The sequence below is a fragment of the Phycodurus eques genome, chromosome 10 (assembly GCF_024500275.1).
Source record: "Phycodurus eques isolate BA_2022a chromosome 10, UOR_Pequ_1.1, whole genome shotgun sequence".
Lineage (NCBI taxonomy): Eukaryota > Metazoa > Chordata > Actinopteri > Syngnathiformes > Syngnathidae > Phycodurus > Phycodurus eques.
In genome coordinates this window covers 6751994-6775277 of record NC_084534.1, presented here as the reverse complement: position 1 = coordinate 6775277, position 23284 = coordinate 6751994, and the positions used below count along the sequence as shown (strand labels likewise).

The 23284-nt window shown below is 41.9% G+C and overlaps 3 protein-coding genes across 6 annotated transcripts in view; all 3 read left to right on the top strand.

Moving 5' to 3' along the window:
* The window catches only part of ccdc120b (coiled-coil domain containing 120b), a 30469-nt gene extending 28083 nt beyond the window's left edge, over positions 1 to 2386 (top strand). For all 3 annotated transcript variants that reach the window (XM_061687764.1, XM_061687763.1, XM_061687765.1), the window contains one exon: positions 335 to 2386. In XM_061687764.1, the coding sequence (XP_061543748.1) occupies positions 335 to 431 (97 nt within the window). In that variant the 3' untranslated portion in view covers positions 432 to 2386. The remainder of the gene's footprint in view (positions 1 to 334) is intronic.
* Positions 2387 to 3556: 1170 nt separating this feature from the next.
* On the top strand, positions 3557 to 14313 carry LOC133408692 (SRSF protein kinase 2-like). Its single transcript, XM_061687835.1, has 15 exons — positions 3557 to 3636; positions 4574 to 4824; positions 4905 to 5013; positions 7878 to 7965; positions 8035 to 8122; positions 8225 to 8331; positions 8411 to 8576; positions 9583 to 9608; positions 9711 to 9782; positions 11014 to 11350; positions 11828 to 11925; positions 12041 to 12148; positions 12251 to 12320; positions 12908 to 13000; positions 13873 to 14313. The coding sequence occupies exons 2-15, from the start codon at positions 4587 to 4589 to the stop codon at positions 14055 to 14057; spliced, it is 1785 nt and encodes a 594-aa protein (XP_061543819.1). The 5' UTR covers positions 3557 to 3636; positions 4574 to 4586; the 3' UTR covers positions 14058 to 14313.
* A 233-nt stretch (positions 14314 to 14546) lies between these two features.
* Positions 14547 to 22230, top strand: comtb (catechol-O-methyltransferase b). Of its 2 annotated transcripts, none has more exons than XM_061688366.1 (6): positions 14547 to 14613; positions 17110 to 17278; positions 19724 to 19841; positions 20780 to 20973; positions 21048 to 21179; positions 21268 to 22230. In XM_061688366.1, coding segments are annotated over exons 1-6 (795 nt in total). In that variant the 5' UTR covers positions 14547 to 14611; the 3' UTR covers positions 21448 to 22230. The 2 variants fall into 2 exon arrangements, with proteins under 2 accessions (XP_061544350.1, XP_061544349.1); XM_061688365.1 differs by having other exon boundaries at positions 21048 to 21183.
* Positions 22231 to 23284: the final 1054 nt, after the last annotated feature.

Genomic DNA, 23284 nt, shown 5'->3' with positions numbered 1-23284 from the left:
GTATATTTCAGTGAATAACAGAGGATGGGTTAAAAAAAAAAAAGCCCCATGTAGGTGAATTAGGAATCGCAACAATGCAGAGAATTTTCTGCAATGCCTTTGTTAGATGAAGGAGTAAGTTTCAGGTGCAGCAAAGGAGCTCAATTGATTCATGAATTGTATTTTGGGGGGCTTTTGCCTCCTACACTGCCTTGTATTTATTTACAAAAGTATTCATTGAAGCCATACTATTACAAAACAAAACACCCACATATGGCAGGTGTAATAAGCCATTAAATCTACTGTCTGTCGCCTACTGTCTGTGGAGTTTTGATGTGCGTTGCTTCCCCAACAGGTCGACGGAGCTGTCGCTCTATCAGGAGAGTCCTCACCCCCACACACCAGAAGGGGCCACAAAGGAACCCAACGCAGACCCAGGGACCCTTGTCTGAAGCAGCGGGACCACACAGCGACTCACACTCCAAACGCAACATACCAAGCATTGACCCCCAAGTAGACCACTTGATACAATGTGGCTTCAACGGGGAAACAAACATGGCAACCTCAGCAGAAAAACAACTGTAACAAACGACAGTGTAGCTGTACAGTTTGAAAAGACTTGTCAAGTCCCATGTCTTTGAACCTGGCGTTCCCTAAGGAGATGAGTATTGATGAGTAAGAATATGGTCAAGCTGTACGACTTAATAGCACCTCCATAATCCACAGAGAAGTCTCCCAAGATCTACTTTTTTACAAGTTTAAATCACTATTTTTTATCTTCTCAGATATATAAAGTTATATTGAAAAGATAATATATTGCTCATTAACCATGTGTGTTATACAAGTATTAATACTACATGCCAGTGAATGTGTGTTTATGGACGATAAAAAAAAGACCTCAATCGTTGTCGTTAATTTTACAGCCATTCTTATTTGTCACGTTGATACACGAAATGGGCCGTGAACTGAATTTACTGGAGTAGCAGATGGGAGGGCCTCTATGTTTCTAACAGAGCAAAAGTAAATGTTGGTTAGATGACTTTAAAGTGCTTTTTAATGACCTGGTCTGCTCATATTAAGCCTCTACGAATTTCCTCGAATCAAGTGAAGCAGTTCGCAATGTCAGTAAAATTAGGGGAATTTGGAACGATGTCAATAGATTCTTGATTCGTCTCGGGCCTGGCTGATAAATAGAACTTTGCTTCTCCAGGTTGATGGGATGCTTTGATTTGTTTCGGAACAAACCCGAGGTCTGTTGTGAGATCTACTGTATTGCAGTAGCACATGAACTGTATGACACGAGATCCTGTTGTTTTTCTTTGGTCTGACTGTCATACAGAGCACTTTATGAACATCTTAAGCCTTAAATTCCCTATGATTTGTCACCACGAGAGATGACAGGCTGTAGTGTTGACAGTCATGATCAGCCTGTCTGGGTCTGTAAATAATGTGGATTGTGCTGAGCAGTTGCAAGATGATGTTTTATTCCTGAACTAACAATAGGATTTTAATTTTTTTAATTTTATTTTTTTTACACTAACCACATGTAATAAGCCCCCCCGCTCCCCCTGCTTTTGATTAGATTTTTTTGTTAACATAAAAAGTGTGGCTGATGGCATGAACAGAACCGGGCTGCTGTTGTTCTGAATGACTGAGTGAGCAGGTCTCACACCAGAGAATTTGTTCATGAGTTTAATCATCTCTCATTTTCATTTCAACTCGTTATGTCTGAAAAAAAAAAAAAACATTTGGTTCCATTACATATATTTCATATTTGTTAATAAAAGTCTAACCAACATTCTGCAACATAAACCTCAGAAAATGTGAGTGAGTATCAGATGAAATTGTAATTAATTTGATGTAGACAGAACTAAGCAAATTTTTTTGATGTATTAGTTGCCATGTATGATCTTTGGACTCATTTGAATGTATTTTTTTTTCTGTTTGATACTGTATGTTGATAATATTTTCTACTCTGGTACAAACTGTAGCACCCTATGGATTTAATGTTCTAATGTAAACAGCTATACAGTTTTCTGAAAAGACCAAATGTCTGTGCACTGGGAATTGAAATGTATTTTTCTTAAGAGTTGAGAAAGAAAAATGCTATGAATTTAGCTCTAAAGCAAGATTTACCTATAGTATATTCATAAACTTGAACACTTTGTAGCAATCTACTGTAGCTTGTTCTCATCAGTCAGTGTGGGAATTAATGTGTTAGAACCATTATATTCAGCAGTGTGATATTTGCGTCTCTTTTTAAAAATATATTTAAGTACCGCTATTCCGCCTCCCTTTATTCCAGGTCTATAAAATCAGGCTCATTAGGCCTTCCCTATACTGTATGTACATGTATGTATGAAATTGTGCATTCATTCTATGAAAATAAAGTTTCATGTTGCAATCAGCAGTTTTGCATCAGAAGTTGAGTCTCGTCCAATATCAAGTTTTCTTTAACGGTAAACTAAATGTAATTATTCTGACCTTTCTAAAATCTCACTCAGATACATTATAGGAAATTGTCATCAGCTCAACTGGTGAATCTACAGTAAATCACTGTTCTACAAGTCTGAAGTACATGCGTCATACCATACTTGTTAAAAAAAAATTAATAATCAAGGACGTTTCAATTATAGAAAATGGCATTAAAATGTAATGGAACAAGAAAGCATCAGTAAGATTGGAAAGGCAATGAATTTCGAGAGCGTTGGATTGGCGTTTCAGGGCCTGAAAAGTTTTTTTTTGTTTTTTTAAAGCACCAGTGACATCTTGTGGATGTTATTTTTTCCCACCGGGTGAGTCAGTACTGTAATAACTACTCCAAAAACTATTTCATTTCTTGATTGTTACACAAAAGCAAATACTGTACATACAAATACATCCACCAATGTAAATATTGCACACACACACACATGCAGTCACAATAATAGAAAGAAAAAAAAGCAAAAGTGAACCTTGTTAAATTATCAAATAAACCTTACGTGAGAACCCCACCCGTCCTCCATCAAATAACAACATTGCTGTTGCCATTGAGAATGGAGCTGTCTTCATAACTGCATCCAGGGGTGTCACTGGGTTTTACGGACAGGGGAGGCTTAGTCCCCAGGAGATAATTGGTAGATAAAAGGCACTGAATAATATTTTTCCTCAATCATCGAAGGAAAATATTACTTTTAGATTAAATATGAAAGTATGCTGGAAAATATTTGGCTGAGGCTTATTTCGCCTGTATTAGCTCTCAGCATTTATCTTTTGGTCCTAGTCTATATAAATAGAATTGCGACAACGTCCCCACCTCCCCCTATTAATGCTACATGAAATGAATTTCTATTGTCTCCAATACTCATTCCAACTTTTAAAAAGACAGAATTTTGCACAGATATTGTCATATCGTGTGACACTGTATTAGTGCATGCAGGCCTACTGACGCTGGGTCCAGTATAGACTCATGAGTGCAGTGTGGAGTGGTAGCAGCAGCCATAGAGGAACACAGCATGCATGTCAAGTGCTTGGCTATTCCTGGACTGAGTGTTGGCAGTCCCACCGGAGAGGGGGCAGAGCACATGAAGCTGAGGGACTGTGCATGGTTGACCTCGTCTCGTGCATTTACACTTTCCTTGTTACGGACATATTATAACGGAATATATAAGACACCGGGTAAGTAGGTTCCTCCAGTAATATAGCTGACTTTTTAGGAGAAATGAATATGAGCTTTGGTGCCAATTATTAGGCTAGAGTAAAATTGGCAAAACTTTCAGTTTAACAACTTGAACTTGTGTCATAGTGTCGTTCTGTGGAATAAGAAAACAACATGCACTTACAGTATATATGGGTATAATGTACGGTGGTCGACAGAATGATGAGTTAGAAAAATGTGTTTTAAAAAGGTTCAGTTGAAACTGGTAAAATGGTGGGCCACAGTATTTTTTTTCCTTAATATAAACTTTCATTATTTCTTAGTCACGTGCCTGCATGTGCATGGGACATTGCTTGTAAAACCGCTTTAAAAAAAACCATTTTTTTTTTGGAAGAACTGGCAGCTTGTTGCTCTTGACAGTCCCATCATATACATTGTAGCGCCACAGCCAGTGTACATGTACTGAGCAACCTGTTCTACATGTGAGATCAATTTCCATTGTGTATCTTCTGATTATTGTTTTTATGAATACAATATCAAGTCTCCAAAATTCTATTCAACATTGTATGCAATAGTGGGAACAGTTCAGTTTCAGTTGAGAGCTTGAATTGCTATTTGTCTGGCTAAAAATACATATGAGCATTCATTGCATGGCTCCTTGGAAATGCCATTATAAACAGGGCTACACAACTAGTGACACAAGCAAGCTATATAGAGTAACACAAAAAATAAAAAAATAAAAAAACATTCATAAATATAACAACGCCCTGCGATTGCCTGGCGACCAGTTCGAGTGTACCCTGCCTCTCGCCCGGAGATAACTGAGATAGGCTCCAGCCCGCCCGCGACATTCATTTTCCGTACCGCTTCTCCTCACTAGGGATCATGTCCATGTTTTTCGTTTGATTTGTTTGTTTTGACTGCTCACTGAGTGTCGCTGTCATCTGGACTCAGCAGGCTCCCGTTACAAATGTCATCATCCTATGCTGCCGCTCTATCAGCCCTTGTTACTGCCAACTCCACTGATCAACGTACACAACTGAGAGATCACTCTGCCTCTGAGCCCTCAGCCCCGCCCGGGAGTCCGAAATCGATTCCCTCAGCCAACCCAGCTCATCCACGATGTCCTCCAGTCGAAGAACATCCTGCCCCGCCTGAGCCTGTGGGGTCATACGATGAACAGGAGAACCCGGAAGATTATGGGATAGGTAGACAACACACCAACACCGAACCTTGACTAGCCTGGTTGCACCCTGGATTTTGATGTACAAGACACGTTGTGTTGCAGGTGGTTATTATCCTGTAGAAATTGGAGAGATTTTTGAGGACCGATACCAGGTGGTCAGAAAGTTGGGATGGGGTCACTTTTCGACTGTGTGGCTCTGCTGGCATATGGTGTAAGTATGGATTTCATTACGGATGTAAAGGTGTGAAAAACCTTTGGTAAATTTACAGAAGGTTTACAGTAGGGTTCTGAGATTTTCCATGGGAATGGGTATTTATGGAAATTAACTGGGAATTGAGGTATTATATTCAATCATAGGCATATAAAAAAAAAAAATGGTACCGGTATTTGTCATAAGTAGACATCCTAACCCTGTAAAACAGATAGCTTTCCTTTCCCATGTGAGAGCATTACAGTCCATTAATGCTCCATTTTTGGGGGGAATGTATCTGAAGCCTCTTTGTACCTCAATTTATGGCTCGTACAGTATTTCTCAATTGCTAAAATATAAAACCCTATTGTCTGGACCGAATCCTCCGTGCCCTGAACCAATTTATTGAATTGGTCCCTCTTTTGGGAGCACTTTCCACCTAGTTAGACACAACTTGAGAACATATTTTCACCCACTCCAACACATTTTGCACTCTGATGGAGGTGTGTTGCATTACGATAAGCACAGGTAGCAAAAGTCAAACTCAATTAAAGCACAAGTGTTTCAACATAAACTCAGCAATTGAACAATTATCACACTTGTGGCTAATGATGTGAATAAACCAATTTAAGACAGTTAAGAGAGCACTGGTTACACACACACACACACAGACACACACGCACGCACACACGCAGACATACGCAGGCCCAGAACTTGTGTCCCCATCCTGGCTCAAAGTCTGCGCGGACCAGCTCGTTCCAGTCTTCACTCAGATCGTCAATAGATCTCTGGAACTGTGCGAAGTACCATCCTGTTTCAAACGCTCCACCATCATCCCAGTCCCCATGAAACCTGCAATCTCGAGTCTAAATGACTACAGGCCTGTCGCCTTGACATCTGTGGTCATGAAGTCATTTGAACGAGTCGTGCTGGACCACCTCAAGAGCGTCACAGGACCCCTGCTGGACCCCCTGCAGTTTACCTACCGGGCAAACAGGTCTGGGGATGACGCAGTCAACATGGGACTGCACTTCATCCTAGAACACCTCGACAGCGCGGGGTTCTACGCAAGGGACCTGTTCATGGACTTCAGCTCTGCGCTCAACACAATCATCCCCAAACTCCTCTCCTCCAAGGTTCGCCAGCGCAGCATCTCACCTGCCATCTACCAGTGGATTCATAGCTTCCTGACGGGCAGGACACAGCAGGTAAGGCTGGAGCTGTGGTGCGGCCGACACACCCCGGAGGTGAAGACGCTCAAGACTCTAGAGATGATCGTGGACTTCGGGAGTCATTCTTTGCCACAGCTGTCCAACTGCCCTGTGTCAACCATTGAGACCTTCAAGTTTCTGGGAATTAGTCTCTCAGAACTTGTAGTGGGAGACCAACATCCACTCCAACCTCAAAAAGGCCCAGCAGAGGATGTACTTCCTGTGTCTTTTGATGAAGCACGGCCTGCCGCAGGAGCTGTTGAAGCAGTTCTACACAGCAGTCAACGAATCGGTCCTGTGTTCATCCATCACAGTCTGGTTTGGCGCTGCCACAAAGAAGAACAAAATCAGACTGCAACGGAAGATCAGGACTGCCGCAAAACCCCCCGGTACCCACCTGCCCATCCTTGAGGACTTGCACGCAGACAGAACTAAGACAAGAGCATCCAAAATCATCTTAGACCCTCCACATCCTAGTCACCACCTCTTCCAGCTCCTTTCCTCAGGTAGGCGCTTTCGATCAACGCAAAGTAAAACAAGCATAGAGTACATTCCAACAGCTTCTTCCCTATTGCCATGAAATTGTTAGAGAACGCTGCATCATTTGCACAACTCTAATTGTATCAGCATTACTACATTACCAGTAACCTTCATTGCTCATTGACTCTCCGTAGTGTGTTTGTATGTTTTTATGTCTCAAAAGTATTTTTGTCTGGTCCAAATGGCTGTCTATTGTCATACTAGAGCAGCTCCCACTACCGGATACATATTCCTTGTTTTTTTTTTTTTTTTTTTTCTTTTGACACCTGTTCTTGTCCATGCGGTATAACATCCTGATGTTGGAAAAAGCAGGCACGGCAAACAAAACAGAGCATTCGTCTGGCTGCATGCCGTTAGCCAGGCCCTGTTGCTAAACCAGCCCTTGCGTAAGACCTTGTGTATTCTCTCCCTCTGTCTTTTGACCTTTGCTTGATTTCAACGTTCCGCTGGTCGGGTTTGCATTCTTTAACGTTGAGCTGCTGCTGGTACGTTCTTCTCTCAATAGTTTACCTTTTTTTCTTAATCAAGGTAGTGACTCAGCTGAACGGTAGCTAGCGCCCTTATTGACCAACTGCCACTGGTGCGTAATTTCAGTGTGACTCTATAAATATCGGTACACAAAAAGCTGTTTCAATACATCAGTTTTCCATTATACTTGTAGGCCTAGTACATTTGTATTTATATATATATATATTTGTTTTACTACAAGTGCCAGCAACAAGTGGATTTTTGTTTTGTTACTGTGAGCAATCAAGATTATTCCAGCAGTTTTATGATCTGATGATTGTGTTTTCCTTTTTTTCTATGTGGTGTGTAATGACTGCTCAGTGGGGTTTTTCATTTTGATTGACCCGGGGTCAGTTTTGAGTCAGTAATTTGGTTTTGCAGGAAGAGTCGGGGGTTTTGAGTTTCGGATTTGTCTTTAAGGTATTGAGAAAATGGGTGGAGGTTTCAAGAAATTCGTTTTAGCAATGGAGAAAAAGCGAGAGCTCATAGCCTGAAAACTCTGTTGGGGCACTGGTCAACTCTTACAATTCAAATTTTGCAACCGTAGATTTGATTGAGAGAAAAACAGCTCGTGAAGTGTAAAATATCAAATTGAATATGGCTTTGAATTTTTTGATTTTTCTGCAGGAGAAGGCGTTTTGTCGCCCTGAAGGTGGTGAAGAGTGCGCTGATGTATACAGAGACAGCAATGGATGAGATCAAACTTCTGAAATGTGTCAGTGAGGCCCCTTGCAGTATGCCTTAGTCGCTATTTTCTCCAGTTGAATGTATTTGGGGCCATCAGGTGAGGGACAGTGACCCCAGAGATCCTAAACGTGAGAGAATCGTGCACCTCATCGATGACTTCAGGATCTCTGGAGTGAACGGAGAGCGTATCCTATATAAAAGGGCCCTAATATGCAAACCTAAATCCTTGTCAACCTAAAAATGAAAGCACGGTATGGTATCAAACAATGTCCTTAATTGCTTACCAGATGTGTGCATGGTCTTGGAGGTTCTGGGCCATCAGCTCCTGAGGTGGATCATCAAATCCAACTACACTGGTCTTCCACTTCCTTGTGTCAAAAGCATCATCAGACAGGTGACAGCATGTAAACCTTCTCAGTATTTTGTAAATACATAAACTAGTTCTCTAACTCTGTAAACCGTCACTTCCGTAGGTTCTGGAGGGTTTGGAATACTTGCACACAAAGTGCAAGATCATACACACAGACATCAAGCCAGAGAACATCCTCCTGCGGGTGGATGAAGTTTATGTTCAGAAACTGGCAGCCACAACCAAACTGTGGCAACTGCCGGATTCCACCGCATTCACCAGAGAACCAAGTTGGTTAAAAGTTTGACTTTCAATGATGGTAGAATGCACAACATTCTATAAACATTTATTCATTCGTTATTAGTACATCATTGCTTTTTGCTCTAGGTGATAAGGCACTCATTTTGTTCTATTTTAGTTGTAAATAGTTTTCCAAATACAGTATGTTGCTAAATTGAGACTCAAAAAAATATTAAGGAATACTGTACTCTGTATTAAATGATATACAAATATATTTCTTTTCAATTTAGACACATACTCTGTTTGTTATTCATAGTGTTTCAGAACATCATAGTCTTTAATTATTGTGCTGCAAAAAAATGTCCAAAGTCTGACCTTGGGGCCATTTATTCTATTAATATAATTTAACACTGCGCACATAAAAAAGGTGAATAGAAAAAGCCAATGTCTTCAGGAAAACAAAATCGATTTGCCTACGACTACTGCTCTTCTTCTACTCTCGTGTCAAAAGTTAAAAGCACAGTGATGGCAAACAAGCATGTGCACAGGCTGTATTAAATGTTATTTTTTAAAAAGGGCCTGTAAAATCCACACTGTAGGCCAGAAATGTCCGCGGTCCAGTCTTTGGCCGTGTCGACCCTAAAGGGTCAGGAGTAAACATCTGTGGGATTCACAGCCATTTTGTGTTTACTCCTTATAGATAATATCAAACTCGGAAAAGTTATAATTCCTCTGTGTCAAAGTAAACTGAAAAAAATATATACATATTGTTCACAGTCACTGATGTCGTAGCGGTGCACTCGCCTGACTTTGGTGCGGGCAGCGTGGGTTCAGTTCCCACTCAGTGACGGTGGGAATGTGAGCGCGAATGGTTGTCCGTGTCTGTGTGTGCCCTGCGACTGACTGGCGACCAGTTCAGGGTGTAGTCCGCCTTTCGCCCGAAGTCAGCTGGGATAGGCGACCCTAACTGGGATAAGTGGTGTTGAAAATGGATGGATGGATGGATGGAGCTTGTTCACATGATGAGTTTTATTTATTTTTTTATTTCCTCTCCAGAGAGCTCAAGGGCCAAACAAAAAAAGGTGTGTATATTGTCTCATGTATTCAACACCCGTTTGTACTGTAAATCCTGTGCTACTGTATACATTAAATAATACATTTGAATTTCTTTCAAACCTCCTTAGAGTTTGTCCAACTTAATGGGAAGACTGACAGGGGTTTTCCACAACATTGGGAGCTGGGTAAGGATTTATGTCGTGTTCTTCACTTTTCATTGGCTCTCAAAAACTGAAAGACAGCAATTACAGTAAAAAAAAAAAAAAAAAAAAAAAAAAAGTAGTCACTCAAAGATTCCATGATGCATGCTGTGTGCACAATGTTTGTGACAATCGTACAGCCCACTGCAAAATTCTTAGGCCATTGTTAGACTTGTTGTTTTACCAATGTATTATCCATCTATTCATTCGTTTTTTTTATTCTGCTTATCCTGTCCCTGCGAGGTGGAGCAATACTCTGGTAGCTGTGACTACACAATGAGCGTACCGCCACTAGGGTGTGACTGAGGAGTGAATGAACAATGCGTGAAATTGTATAGCGTCTTTGAGTGCCTAGAAAAGCACTATATACCGTAAGTCTAATGCATTATTATTATTACCTGAAAGTTCTTGAAGGGAAGGAGAAGGTCTTAAATATCTGCATATTTGGGCCAAGGGCCATTCAGAGCTTTGCAGAGCATCGGGGAAATTTTAAAATCCTTTCTTTCACTCACAGGACGCTAGTGTAGAGATTTTAGGACTGGTGTGTTGTGTTCCGGTTTCCAGTGGTGTCTCAAATATGGTTAAATTAGCCAGTGGTGGCTTTGTGGACATGCCATTCATTTACAGTCTGGATGAGGAAGAGTGAACATCTCCTGCTCTGCAGAGAGTCTCAGAGTGTCCAGAAGTCTCCAATAACACCACAAAAAGACACTCACGTTCAGAAAAGAAAGAAAGAAAAGAAATCATTTGAGGGAAAAGAGAGAGTCGTTAAGCTGGCAACAATGACAGGCTAGCTTCATTGCAAGCCCAAGCTCAGCAAATGGTGGCCATGGTTACAAAAGCCATACGAGGCATTTGCAGAAGACAGAAACCCCCCCCCCCCAAAAAAAAATGACAAGATTAGAACCGGAGTGTGAAAAGCGGATATTAAGTGTGCTGTACAGTGTTTCCACCGCTATTCGCAGGGCATAAGGACCAATCCCCGTCACAAGTAATTGATTGCGCACCCAAAGAGGTCTAATTGCCTACAGATGCCACAAGATGATAGCAAAGCACTTTTTCAATTTGACAAGGCGATGGCCTGACTAAATGACAATTCTCAAATAATGCTGAAACTCGAAATTGTGGAAATAAATGCAAAATACGTCTCCTTTAAGTGAACTGAAACCTAGTCTAAATGAAGTATGAATGTGACTGTGAGATAATTCCTTGAATTTCTTTCCTCTGCAAGGCTTCTAGGTCGCATCTAAAACGACTGATGTGGACGGAGAGGAAGCAGCGAACCAAGGCGAATGCATCCGACTACAGTCAAAAACAACCTAGTGATGGCCTTTCAGATGTTACAACTCCGACTAGCGCACAAAGCACCACCTGCCAATCATTGCTTCCGGGTTCTGACGTCACATTAAGGAGACAGACCATGCTATTGTCCGACGGGCTGGACTCACCTTTGCTCAGTCACAGAGACTTCAGCTCTTCCTTGCCAGACATCACCAAAGATGCTCCCTTTTCCAGGTCCAGATCTCGGTTTTTGCACCAGATGCCAGAAAAACAATCCTCCCCTCATGGTCAGTGATGTTTTTAAATCGATTTGACATTGCTCCAACAATGTGATTATATTCTTGACAAACACATTTAAACATAATATACTGAGAGAGCAAGTGCACACAAAAATATTGTACAAACATAAAAAAAAAAAAAAAAAAAAAAAAGACTAACAACTATAAAGAACACTCCGCGCGCCTGTTTTCATTTTACTGTACAGTACTTGTATCTGGAGATTGCTTTTAGTGAGACTTGAACTTGAATCATTTCCTTCTTTGTCGTTTCAATTTGGGTACCAAAACTCTTGTTATTCACATAGTTTAATTTAGTTTACTTGAAAAATGTGTTTGATACAGGTGGGGGAAATGCAAACATAGAAGGACAATGTTCAATGACATAAATCCAGTTAAACAAAAAAACAAAAACAAAAAAACACTGGCACTCTCAAAGTCGTTGTAATGAGTCACATCCTATGTTTGCTGTTGTTGTTGTTGTTTTAGGAATCCGTGACTGTGAGGGGGCTCTTGACCTTCTCCTGCCACATAACGCGGACGAGCTGCTCATTAAGATTGCTGACCTGGGCAATGCTTGCTGGGTGGTAAATGGCAGAACAACCAGAGAAACAAATGTGCAGTTATATGTGTTGGTGACAGAGTATTTTCTGGCTAAACTACTTGTTGTGGTCTTTTATTGCAATCCCTGTGATCCTGTAGGACAAACATTTTACTGAGGACATCCAGACATGTCAATACCGCTCTGTGGAGGTCCTGATTGGTGCTGACTACAGCACCCCGGCTGACATCTGGAGCACCGCCTGCATGGTGAGTAGTACGGAAATGTAACGTATAAATATTACCGTGGTTCCCCCCTGCCCCCAAATAAATAAATACAAATAATTATACGTCTGTTTGTGTATATTGTAGGCTTTTGAGCTGGCAACAGGAGAGTATCTGTTTGACCCTCAGTCAGGTGCCACATTCTCCCGTGAAGAAGGTTGGTTTTGTTTTCTTTGCAATAATAGTTACAGTAATAATAATAATAGTAATAATAGGCGGAACAGTGGACAACTGGTTAGCACATCTGCCTCACAGTTCTGAGAACCGGGGTTCAAATCCCGGCCCCGCCTGTGTGGAGTTTGCATGTTCTCCCCGTGCTTGGGTGGGTTTTCTCCGGGCACTCCGGTTTCCTCCCACATCCCAAAAACATGCGTGGTAGGTTGATTGAAAACTCTAAATTGCTCGTAGGTGTGAATGTGAGTGCGAATGGTTGTTTGTTTATATGCGGCCTGCGATTGGCTGGCGACCAGTTCAGGGTGTACCCCGTCTCTCGCCCCGGAGATAGCTGGGATAGGCTCCAGCACGCCCGCGACCGGTTTCAGTCAAGCTATCGTGCATGTTTTTGGGATGTGGTAAGAAACCGGAATACCCGCAGAAAACCCACACAGGCACGAGGAAAACACGTAAATTCTGCACAGGTGAGTCCAGATTTGAACCCGGGTCCTCAGAACTGTAAGGCAGATGTGCTAACCAGACGTCAACTGTGCCGACAATAGTACATTTTATTTTTGCATGTCATTTTAGATCATATTGCGCACATTATCGAGCTGTTGGGACCTCTTCCATCCCAGTTTACCCTGTCAGGGAAAAAATCCAAAAGATTCTTCAACCAGAAAGGTAAAACTTGTCAATGTACACTAACTGGCCATAACATTAGGTAGATCCTGTAGAATCCAGATCCAGTGGATGAATTCTAGTTTCAGTTTTTTTTTTTTTTAAAGAAGATAATCATGTTCAGTCAAACTGAACATTATCTCTTAGTAAAGACAAATTGTGTCTGCCAATGCTGAGAATCATAGTATTGAGAGTCCATTTTTTTAATTTTACGGATCTTTCATATAATTTTTTCCATAAAATATTATAACCTCGAAGCACTCCAGGCACAATAAACTTACTCTCGTGCATTGGCGCTTTGAGCCCATTAGGACAGTGGTTCTTAACCTGGGAGCGCATTTTTCTATTTTTGCTAAGTCGTGATCCACAACGTCCCAACTTCATTGGAATTGGCGTCGTATGTTTAAAATGCACCATGTTAAGAAACTAAGGATGAATATGACTCCATGTACAACATTCTACATTTTCTCTTCTTTTTAGGACAGTGCAACATTAATATTTTGTCTTTTTAAAAAATGAAGGCTGCAGACTAAAGCAACTGAAACAGTTTTAACAGTCTGAATGATGCTCTAAATGTATTACGACCTGCCCGTGACTCGCTCGAAATGGCTCAGCAACCCACTTTTCGATCCCAACCCACCACTTGAGAATCACTGTCCTAGGGGACATAATTGACTGATACGTGGGGGTTACTATGTTGTGCTGTGATGAATTAGCCATTGTTCAAATATTTATTATTATTATTTTTTTTCACATGCAATTTCTGGGGAGCATTACAAATTCTAGTCGTTACCCCTGTTTAGTTTTTACAAGTGTACCTTGTTCAGATTCTGAAAATGAGTGAACCAATGACTCCTTTGTCAACTTCCATCCAGGACAACTGAGACGCATCTCAAAGCTGAAGCCGTGGAGCTTGTTGGAAATTCTGTTGGACAAGTACGAGTGGCCACAGGACGAAGCGGCACAGTTCAGCTCATTCCTCTCGACCATGTTGCACATTCAGCCCGAAAGAAGGGCCACAGCGGCTCAATGTTTGAAACACCCGTGGATCACACCCTAAGACACACTCTGTTCCCGCATTAACATGTCATTGGACGAGGAGGATATATTGCTATTTTACGAGTCTGGTGCTGGCATCATTGGCAAACCTCTCATGCTGTTTGCATATTCATTGGGACTCCCAATGAATTCAGGCAGAATGACCAACTCATTTTTTCCCCTCTTATTTAAATTTGAATTGCTTTCTAGTTTGACTGCAGTTTTTTTCCCCGAAAATGACTGAAGATCAGTTCCTGTAATACACATGAAATGACAGAGAATTTTGTATGAAAACAAAGAACCACTGCTCACGAGGCCAAATCGAATAAATCAAATTGTGCTGAGGGGGAGAAGCTGGAGCTGTATGTGTGTGTTTGTGTCTGCTGGGCTGAACAACCCACTGAAATATGGTCTTTGGTGCATTCCTTGCATGCTCACAATGAGCCGCGCTCAGAGAGCAGCTGGAGAGAAGCTGAGGGTGGAGTTAAATGTGAGAGCAAACAGAGGTTGACTCAGTGTTCCTGACTTTTAGTTTTGCCTCCACCAGTGAGGAGACACAGACGGTTAATTTCTCACATGTGAGTATGGTTTTCTGTTGGCTTAAAAGGAGTTAGTTCGGTGCTCAACAGGTGTGCTGCATCCAAGGGGCAATGCATTCACTGACATGTAGCATCTTTTCAGTCTTGTGCATATAAAACTGACAACACATTGTAGATTTCCATCTTTTACTATCGAATCTTTTGTGTGAGCTGCTGAACATGATGCACGTTTGCATGTTTCAAGTCATCCCACTGTTTTTATGCATGCATGTACTGGTGTCAAGTTGCATTTATTGTTTTGTGTGTACAAAGGGGCAATGTGGGATTGTGCAGTGCGCAAGTAAAGGTTAAAGTCCGAGTAGTCAGCCTTTTATGACACAGCTCCTAACCCGCAGCTAGTTGCCATGGAAGTCACACCGCAAATCAGAAGGAATTAGCTCAACCATGGCTGCTAGTCTTTCACAGTTGCATTACTGTGGTAAGGTAGCAGCTGTTCCCTGCCATAGCTGCTCTTCATTCTCTCAAAAGGAGCTTTGGCATGGCCTTCTGATGTGGGCTTTCTCTCCTCCCCTATTCATGCATGGTCTTATGTTCAAGTTGAAACAATCATGGAAAAATAAAACAAATAAAAAATAAAATAGACCCCTCTTGTTTCTTAAATTTCCTGTCCATTTTAATGCCTGCTACCACTAATGGTATATTACCTGAAGAATACAATGACCACAAAAAAAATGCGGGTGATTCCATAATCCTATTTCCTATCCTATCCTGTTCACCACACTTAAGATTAATTGTAATTCCCAGTGATTTTGGTTACTATCAAGAAAAAATAAACGTTTGGGAACTGAGGACACTAATTGTTGAAGCTTTGTAGGTGGAATTCTTTCCCATTCTTGCTTGATGTACAGCTTCAGCTGTTCAACAGTCCGGGGTCTCCGTTGTCGTATTTTACACTTCATAATGCGCCACAGGGAGACAGGTCTGGAATGCAGGCAGGCCAGGGTAGTACCCACACTCTTTTACTACGAAGCCACGCTTTTGTAACATGTGCAGAATATGGTTTAGCATTGTCTTGCTGAAATAAGCAGGGGTGTCCATGAAAAAGACATTGCTTGGATGGCAGCATATGTTTCTCCAATACCTGTATGTACCTTTCAGCATTAATTGTGCCTTCACAGATGTGTAAGTTACCCATGCCATTCGCACTCACACAGCCCCATGCCATCACAGATGCTGGCTTTTGAACTTTGCGTCCATAACAGTCCGGATGGTTCTTTACCTCTTTGGCCCGGAGGACAGGACATCCACAATTTCCCCCAAAAATGTTAAATGTGGACTCGTCGGACCATAGAACACTTTTCCACTTTTCATCAGTCCGTCTTGGATGAGCTCGGGCCCAGAGAAGCCGGCGGGCGGCGTTTCTGGGTGTTGTTGATAAATGGTTTTTGCTTTGCATGGTAAGAGTTTGAAGTTGCACTTACGGATGTAGCGCCGAACTGTATTTACTGACATTGGTTTTCTGATGTGTTCCCGAGCCCATGTGGCGATATCCTTTACACATTGATGTCGGTTTTTGATGCAGTGCCGCCTGAGGGATCGAAGGTCACGGGCATTCAATGTTGGTTTTCGGTCTTGTCGCTTACACGCAGTGATTTCTCCAGATTCTCTGAACCTTTTGATGATATTATGGACCGTATATGATGAAATCCCTAAATTCCTTGCAATTGGACATGGAGGAACATTGTCCTTAAACTGTTCGACTATTTCCTCACGCAGTTGTTCACAAAGAGGTGAACCTTGCCCCATCTTATCTTGTGAATGACTGAGCAATTCAGGGAAGCTTCTTTTATACCCAATCATGGTACCCACCACTTCTCACCTCTGGGTAATTCCAAAAAGGTGTTTGATGAGCATTCCTCAACTTTCTCAGTCTTTTTTGCCACCTGTCCCAGCTTTTTTGGAACGTGTTGCAGTGATAAATTTCTAAGTTAATGATTATTTGCTCAAAACAATAAAGTTTATCAGTTCGAACATTAAATATCTTGTCTTTGTAGTGTATTCTGTTTTTATTTATGTTTCACACAATGTCGCAACCTCATTGGAATTGGGGGTTGTATTTGTCCAAATAAAAGCACCTTTAGTTGTACAAGGCATGAAAAATGAACAAGAATCTGAAGAAACAAGAGTGGTCTCGTAATTATTTCCTTGACTGTATATTATCCATGTATGGTGAAAATACACCAACACAGGCCGTGTGCACTCTCTTCTTATTGCTGTTGATATTAAATGATATCCATCAAATTGTGTGTGGCAGAAAGATATTGAAAGAGGGAACAGCATCACTGCATAGTAAACACCCATCTCATTAGCCTAGCACAAAGGGAGCGCTTGGATGAGAGGAGGTATGAGAGCTTCCATTAATCTCTATGCAGATGTGTGATTACAGCACCGTGTGCCTGTATGATTTAGTCTATATACAGTAACACAGTCTCAGCCCAGCTGAAATGACCTTTATTCTTTTTCTGTTGGTTGTAGGATGTGGTGGGTAGCTGTTTACTGCACTGGCGGAGCAGTTCTACTCTATGCCCTGTACAGATGGGTGATTCCCAGCGCTGTACAGTATCATGGAGGCCTGGCGCTCATCTGGCATGATGTCATTGTGGAGTGGGTACTGGACACGTTGACCCAGTCCACACGTCCTCAGGTGTGACTTCACTCTACAGCCATCATAACACCAACCGGTGTGTCATCCTCAAAATAGCTATGCATCAAATCCAGAGCCCTCTGTTTATCCATCCAACAAATTTCTATAGGGCTTGTCCTACTGTAATTAGGTTAACAGCTGGGCTGGACTGCAGCCTATCCCAGCACACATTGGGAAAGGGCCTGGGTACACCCTGGACTGGTTGCAAGTCAATTGCGGGGAACATATAGAAAAACAATCATTTACACTCACATTCACTCCTACAGACAATTTACAGTCTTCAGCTAAACTATCATGCTTTATTTTGGAAATGTGGGAGGAAATCAGAGTACCCGAATAAAACTCACATGAGCATGGAGTGTATGCACATGCGAACTATACACAGGACGCCTGTGAATATTCTCTTTCAGGCATGTCATTTCATTTGAATCGATAGAAACCGGAATGTTCTGGTTTTCTTAATGCTGTCGCACACCGAGCGAGCGGCCGAACCCGACTGAACTTTTGCACAGTGCCCATGGTTTGGTAACTATTGTCATGAGTGGCAGAGCAGTCGGCCAGTGGTTTTGCACAGCTTACAGCCAAACAAAATGCACATTAGCTTTCACTCACGCTAAAAATACATTTCTGGGTTTTAAGTGAGCCAAAGCCATATAAATAGAGTATATAAAGCACCAAATATTGTGTTTTACATCAATACTGAACTATATGAATAATGTATAATGTGTCTGTGGATGAAAAAACATAGCTTGTGACCAAAATGTACACGAGCGGTACATACTGTACCTCGTTCAGCGAGATTCCTTTCAAATATCCACACTCTCATTTTGATTCTCTCCCATGTCCACTCTCTTTAGCAACTCACTTCTTCCTTAACGATTCATCTCCCCTTTTCTGGTTTAATGAATGTGATAAAGTACAATATACTGTATATACAGCATCAAACGCCTCTACAGGGTCACTGTTCAGGGCGTCCATACAGTATATGCAATCGCTCAATGTGCGGGGGTGCGTCGACAACTCTCATTTTTATCCGACGGTCCGGTCCAATGGGGTTTGATCGCATTACGCAGTGTGCAGCAGGCCTAATAAGCAGGCGTCATCAGTTCATGCACATAGGCTAAATAGGACAGCTCTAGTCTGAGTGTTAGTGTCAGGCAAGTGTATGAGGGGCCGTTAGGGACATTATTCAGGATTAGCTCTCACACTTACTATTCAAATGCTTTCACACACACACACAAACTACCGAAAGGCTCTCATAAACAGAACTCAAACCCTCTCATACGTACGAGTCTCGCTCTCATAAAGACTACTCAAACACTCTCATAAAGACTACTCAAACCCTCTCCTACACATGAGTCTCGCTCTCATAAAGACTACTCAAACACTCTCATATCTATATGACACGTGTTTCACTACAATTAAATTCCTTCATTCCCTTTGGCCACCTCATTAGGTACACCGGCGCAGGGGAGCTCAAATGCGACTATACGGCCATCCTGCCTGCAACGAACCGTATGCATTTCAGATTGTAACGTAGCGGTGCTGAAACTCTGTCTTGAGTGCAGGAGGAAACACATGTCCACTTGCGCTTTAGCCCGAAAGGCACATTTATTCGGCAGCATCTGCGTCAGGTTAATGGCAACCCAGTCTGCTCGCTCTGTGGTAGACAAGTCAGCCTAGCCCTACGTCGTACACGACACGGCTTCTGATTGGCCGACCATTACGTCATATCCTACGGAACGTACACATGATAGCAGTCCTTTTAAATCAATGAGGAAAAGCGTTATTGTAACACAATAATCAACAAGTATACAACATATATACATTAGAAATATATATGTATGTCCTATACAGTATAATGCTATGTAACGCTACTGCTTAAGTTAGGCTTACTATTGTACTTTATGGCTGTTGGTCAATGCCATATTTTATTTTGAAATCACTTCCTTTTCAACTTATATAAATACACGCTCACATAAACATGTCAAATGTCTGCACACATACACCTCTAATAAGCTCGCCCAAAACATACATAACATACCATCCTCAAATCCAGTCATAAAATATACTCAGATCCTTTCACATATCCATCTCAAATGCTTGCATACATGCTTGTGAAATAAACAAATCTTTTAAGATAGATAGATAGTCTTTTCATACCATGTGCCTCTCGCCCGAAGATAGCTGGGATAGGCTCCAGCAGGCCCGCGACCCTGGTGAGGAGAAGCAGTACGGCAGTACGGAAAATTGTCTCACATCAACCACATTCCACTAACCTTTGTCTGTTTTCATTAAAATAATCCTTTGAAAAGTGTAAATTGGTAGTTGACATTTTAAATTAGCTGTATTTACATCTGCTTCAGACAAAGCAGCACTAAAACAAATTGACACACAGTAGGCCTATTATGAAATTGTTAGTGCTGTATTTGGATTTTCTTTCAGCGGCTCCTGGCTGCAGTACACAAAAACGCCACCAGAGGGGACCCTCGCAGTGTGGTCAAAGCCATTGATGACTTCTGCAAACACAATGAGTGGGCCATGAATGTAGGCGACGAAAAAGGTATTTGATGAGCCTTAATTACGTGACTCTCACAAGTCACCAGAGTACTCAGACTCTTTTACTTAGGTAGAAATAAAGATACTCGTGTAAAAAAAAAAGACTGATATCAGTAGAAGTACTGATTTAACTCCTTTACCGAATTAACAGCAAAAACTGTACATAAGATGTACTTAGGCCTGACAGTAAAAATTAAAAATGTTTTTTCTTTTGATAACTTGGTATAATGAAAAAAATATGTGCACCCAAAATAGTTTGCCTGCAAGCTAGCATTAATCGGCTCGACTTTTATGCTTTCAAAACAACCTGTTTGGATAGCTTTGCGACATAGTCAACTGACTAACAAAGAAATACTTCCTCACGATAACAACTGAAAAAAAAAAACTAAACCTAACCTGCAAGTATTTTTTTCAGATGAGACGGAGAACCTTTGAACTCCAGAAGCCAAACAAATCACTCTCGTGGCCGACGAAATCAATGATCTAAAATAAGGCAATAGGTGGGGAATATCTTGCGTCTCCGAATCTGTTGCGTCATCGTTGCTAATGCTCTCTGGTTCACGTTCCACCGCATAAGTCCCCAAGATCTCAGTCACGTATTTAATCAACCAAGCTCTCAACCGCAGTTCGCTTTACCTGTCTCTGTTGTGTTTTTTAAAGTTGTGTCTTCATCTGCACGTGTTGGAAATAGACACGCCTATTTGGAAAAGGAAAGGAGAAGGAAACACATATATATTTTTTAATGTTGGGAACAAAAGTTAGAAGTCATCAAATTAAGTCATCAGATTTGATAAAGACAAGTAAAGACACTGGAAAAATCTACTCAAGTACAGTAATGAAGTACTTGTACTTAGTTACTTTCCACTACTGGTGACTCTTTACATGCACATGTGCAATTGCTGTCTTATCTAATAATCATGTTTTATTCCGTGTTTGCCATAGGTTGCATTCTTGACTCTGTGGTGTCTGATGCCAATCCTGTTTGTGTGCTCGAGCTGGGCACCTACTGTGGCTACTCCACAGTTCGCATCGCCAGTTTGCTCCCACCTCACGCCAAGCTCATCACACTTGAATTTAACCCGGACTATGCCGCTATCGCACGGCAAGTCATTGCATGGGCAGGTGTTGGTAATAAGGTAAATGCATCTGCTTATAAATAAACCCAAACGAGTCGTTCAAGACGGTTGGATACATATGTTTCTCGCTGCAGGTGAAGTTAATTGAAGGAGAATCTGGAGAGTGGATCCCAAAATTGAAGGAGCAGTTTGCAGTAAAAACATTTGACCTGGTTTTCTTGGACCACTGGAAGAATCGTTACCTTCTCGACACCAAACTGATGGAGGCAGGTCATATTGGGCAGGTCATTTTATACTGATGGCGTTTTGAGGCTAACACCCTGCATGACACAAACTTTGACACTGTTTCATCAGGAGTGCTGCCTCCTTAGGAAAGGGAGCATCCTGCTGGCCGATAATGTCATCTGTCCTGGCACGCCAGACTACCTGGAGTACGTCCGGAACAGCCCACAGTATAAAAGCCAGTACTTCAAATCTCATCTGGAGTATACAAAAGCGGAGGATGGCCTGGAGAAGTCAGTCTTCTTAGGGTAGTTTTTGACAAATGAGCATTGGAAGGGTCCTCGGTTTATGAGGAAGTTCCTTTCTTACTACAGTGACGTAACCTGAATTTCTACATGATTTGGCTCATGCGTTAACTACTGCTAACGCTGCAATAAGGGGCAAACGAATGGTTTTCAAAGGGCAAAAGATTCGATCAGCGCTGTGAAACTTGGCTTAATATTTGGCGCCTTCACTGCAAAACACGTTTTACAGACCACGGGCGCACAATGGTCTATAAATTGTTAATATTTACACTTACAATGACTTACAGTAACATTAAATATGCTTTTTAGTCATAAAACCGCTGTCTCATTTTTGATGAACACTTAGGCCTACTGCATCAGAGCATATTACTCCAATTCAAAAGTCTTTACACTGGTTCCCAGTCAGCTTTAGAATAGATTTTAAACTTCTGCTACTGGTCCATTAATCCCTAAATGGTTTCGGTCCTGAATACATGAAAGAAATGCAAATGGCATATAAACCCAGTCGGGCTCTGAGATGGACAGACTCAGGTCAAATAGTGGAGCACAGCGTCCAAAGCAAACGTGGTGAAGCAGCATTTTGCTATTATGCTGCACACAAATGGAATAATTTGCCAACAGAAGTGACGTCAGCCCCAAGTGTGAAAGTTTTTAAGTCCAGGTTAAAAACTCTTCTTTTTTTCTCATGCTTTTTAGAGCAATTTCACTTTTAAATGATATTTCTTGCACTGTACGCTATTTTAATTGTATTGTTTCTCTCTCTCTCTCTCTCTCTCTCTCTCTCTTTGTTTTAAATGTGTATAAGCTGTTTTTTTTTTTTTTTTTAATGCTTTTAATCATGTAGAGCAGATTGAGTTACCTTGTGTATGAAATGAATTTGCTTTGCTAATAAATTTACTTTGCTTTTGCTTTGCCTTGTCATGGTGAAGAAGGATTTACCGATTTATCGATCTATTTTCCTACCCCCACCTACTCCTATTACAATAGTCAAGTCTACTTGAGATAAAAGCATGGATGAACTTCTCCTGGTGTGCTTGACACATGCAAGCCTTCTTGTCTGGGGCTTTATGGGCCCTGGCAGGGTCACCCATGGCAAACAGGTCCGAGGTGAGGGACCAGACAAAGCACGCTCAAAGACCCCTTATGAAGGGTACAAATATCAGATCTCGTTTTCTCTTGCCCAGACCCGGGTCACCAGGGCCCCCCTCTGGAGCCAGGCCTGGGGGTGGGGCTCGAAGGCGAGCGCCTGGTGGCCGGCCCTGAACCCGTGGGCCCGGCCAGGCACAGCCCGAAAGGGTAACACTTCATATATATCTATATTAGGGATGAAATGTATTTTGAAAAGCGTCAAAACGGTTCGGTTTGACTGTTTCGGTTCAGTCGGCATGCGTTCCGGTCTTTTCATAGCATGTGCGAATCTTATTTTTTTCCTCATTCACCAATGTGACGTCGACAGTGTCACACCACAGCACAACAGCAAAACACGGACATGTCTTCTGCGTCATGCCCTCCAGCAATGCACCAGCCAATCATATTGCACGGTGCGTGTCAGCAGAAATCTTAAATTAGAAAGAACAGATACAGATGGTTGGGGCAGCAATAATCTTACAATGGTACTTCTGCGTCTTTTCTCTGGTTCCTCGGCTTGGCCTCTCCATTGCGCGACGTCCCGTCCTACTCATAACCGTCTGCGACGACGACCCTCCTTCCCCCGCCGACGCAGGCAGCTCAAGCAAGTTTATCCAAGAAGTAGTGTGGAAATGATATCACTATAATGTTCGCGACCGTCTGATTAACACGGAAACTTTGCTTCACCCGAGGAGACGCAATGCTAGCGTGTAGCG

Excerpts from the sequence above, each read along its gene's own strand:
- comtb (XM_061688366.1), top strand. Across the intron at positions 19,842-20,779 it reads GAATGTAGGCGACGAAAAAG|GTTGCATTCTTGACTCTGTG; the intron begins GTATTTGATGAG and ends TGTTTGCCATAG. Across the intron at positions 21,180-21,267 it reads TCGACACCAAACTGATGGAG|GAGTGCTGCCTCCTTAGGAA; the intron begins GCAGGTCATATT and ends CTGTTTCATCAG.
- LOC133408692 (XM_061687835.1), top strand. The coding sequence starts at position 4,587 with ATGTCATCATCCTATGCTGCCGCTCTATCAGCCCTTGTTACTGCCAAC. Across the intron at positions 9,783-11,013 it reads GCTGGGTAAGGATTTATGTC|GCTTCTAGGTCGCATCTAAA; the intron begins GTGTTCTTCACT and ends TTCCTCTGCAAG. Across the intron at positions 11,926-12,040 it reads TGGGCAATGCTTGCTGGGTG|GACAAACATTTTACTGAGGA; the intron begins GTAAATGGCAGA and ends GTGATCCTGTAG.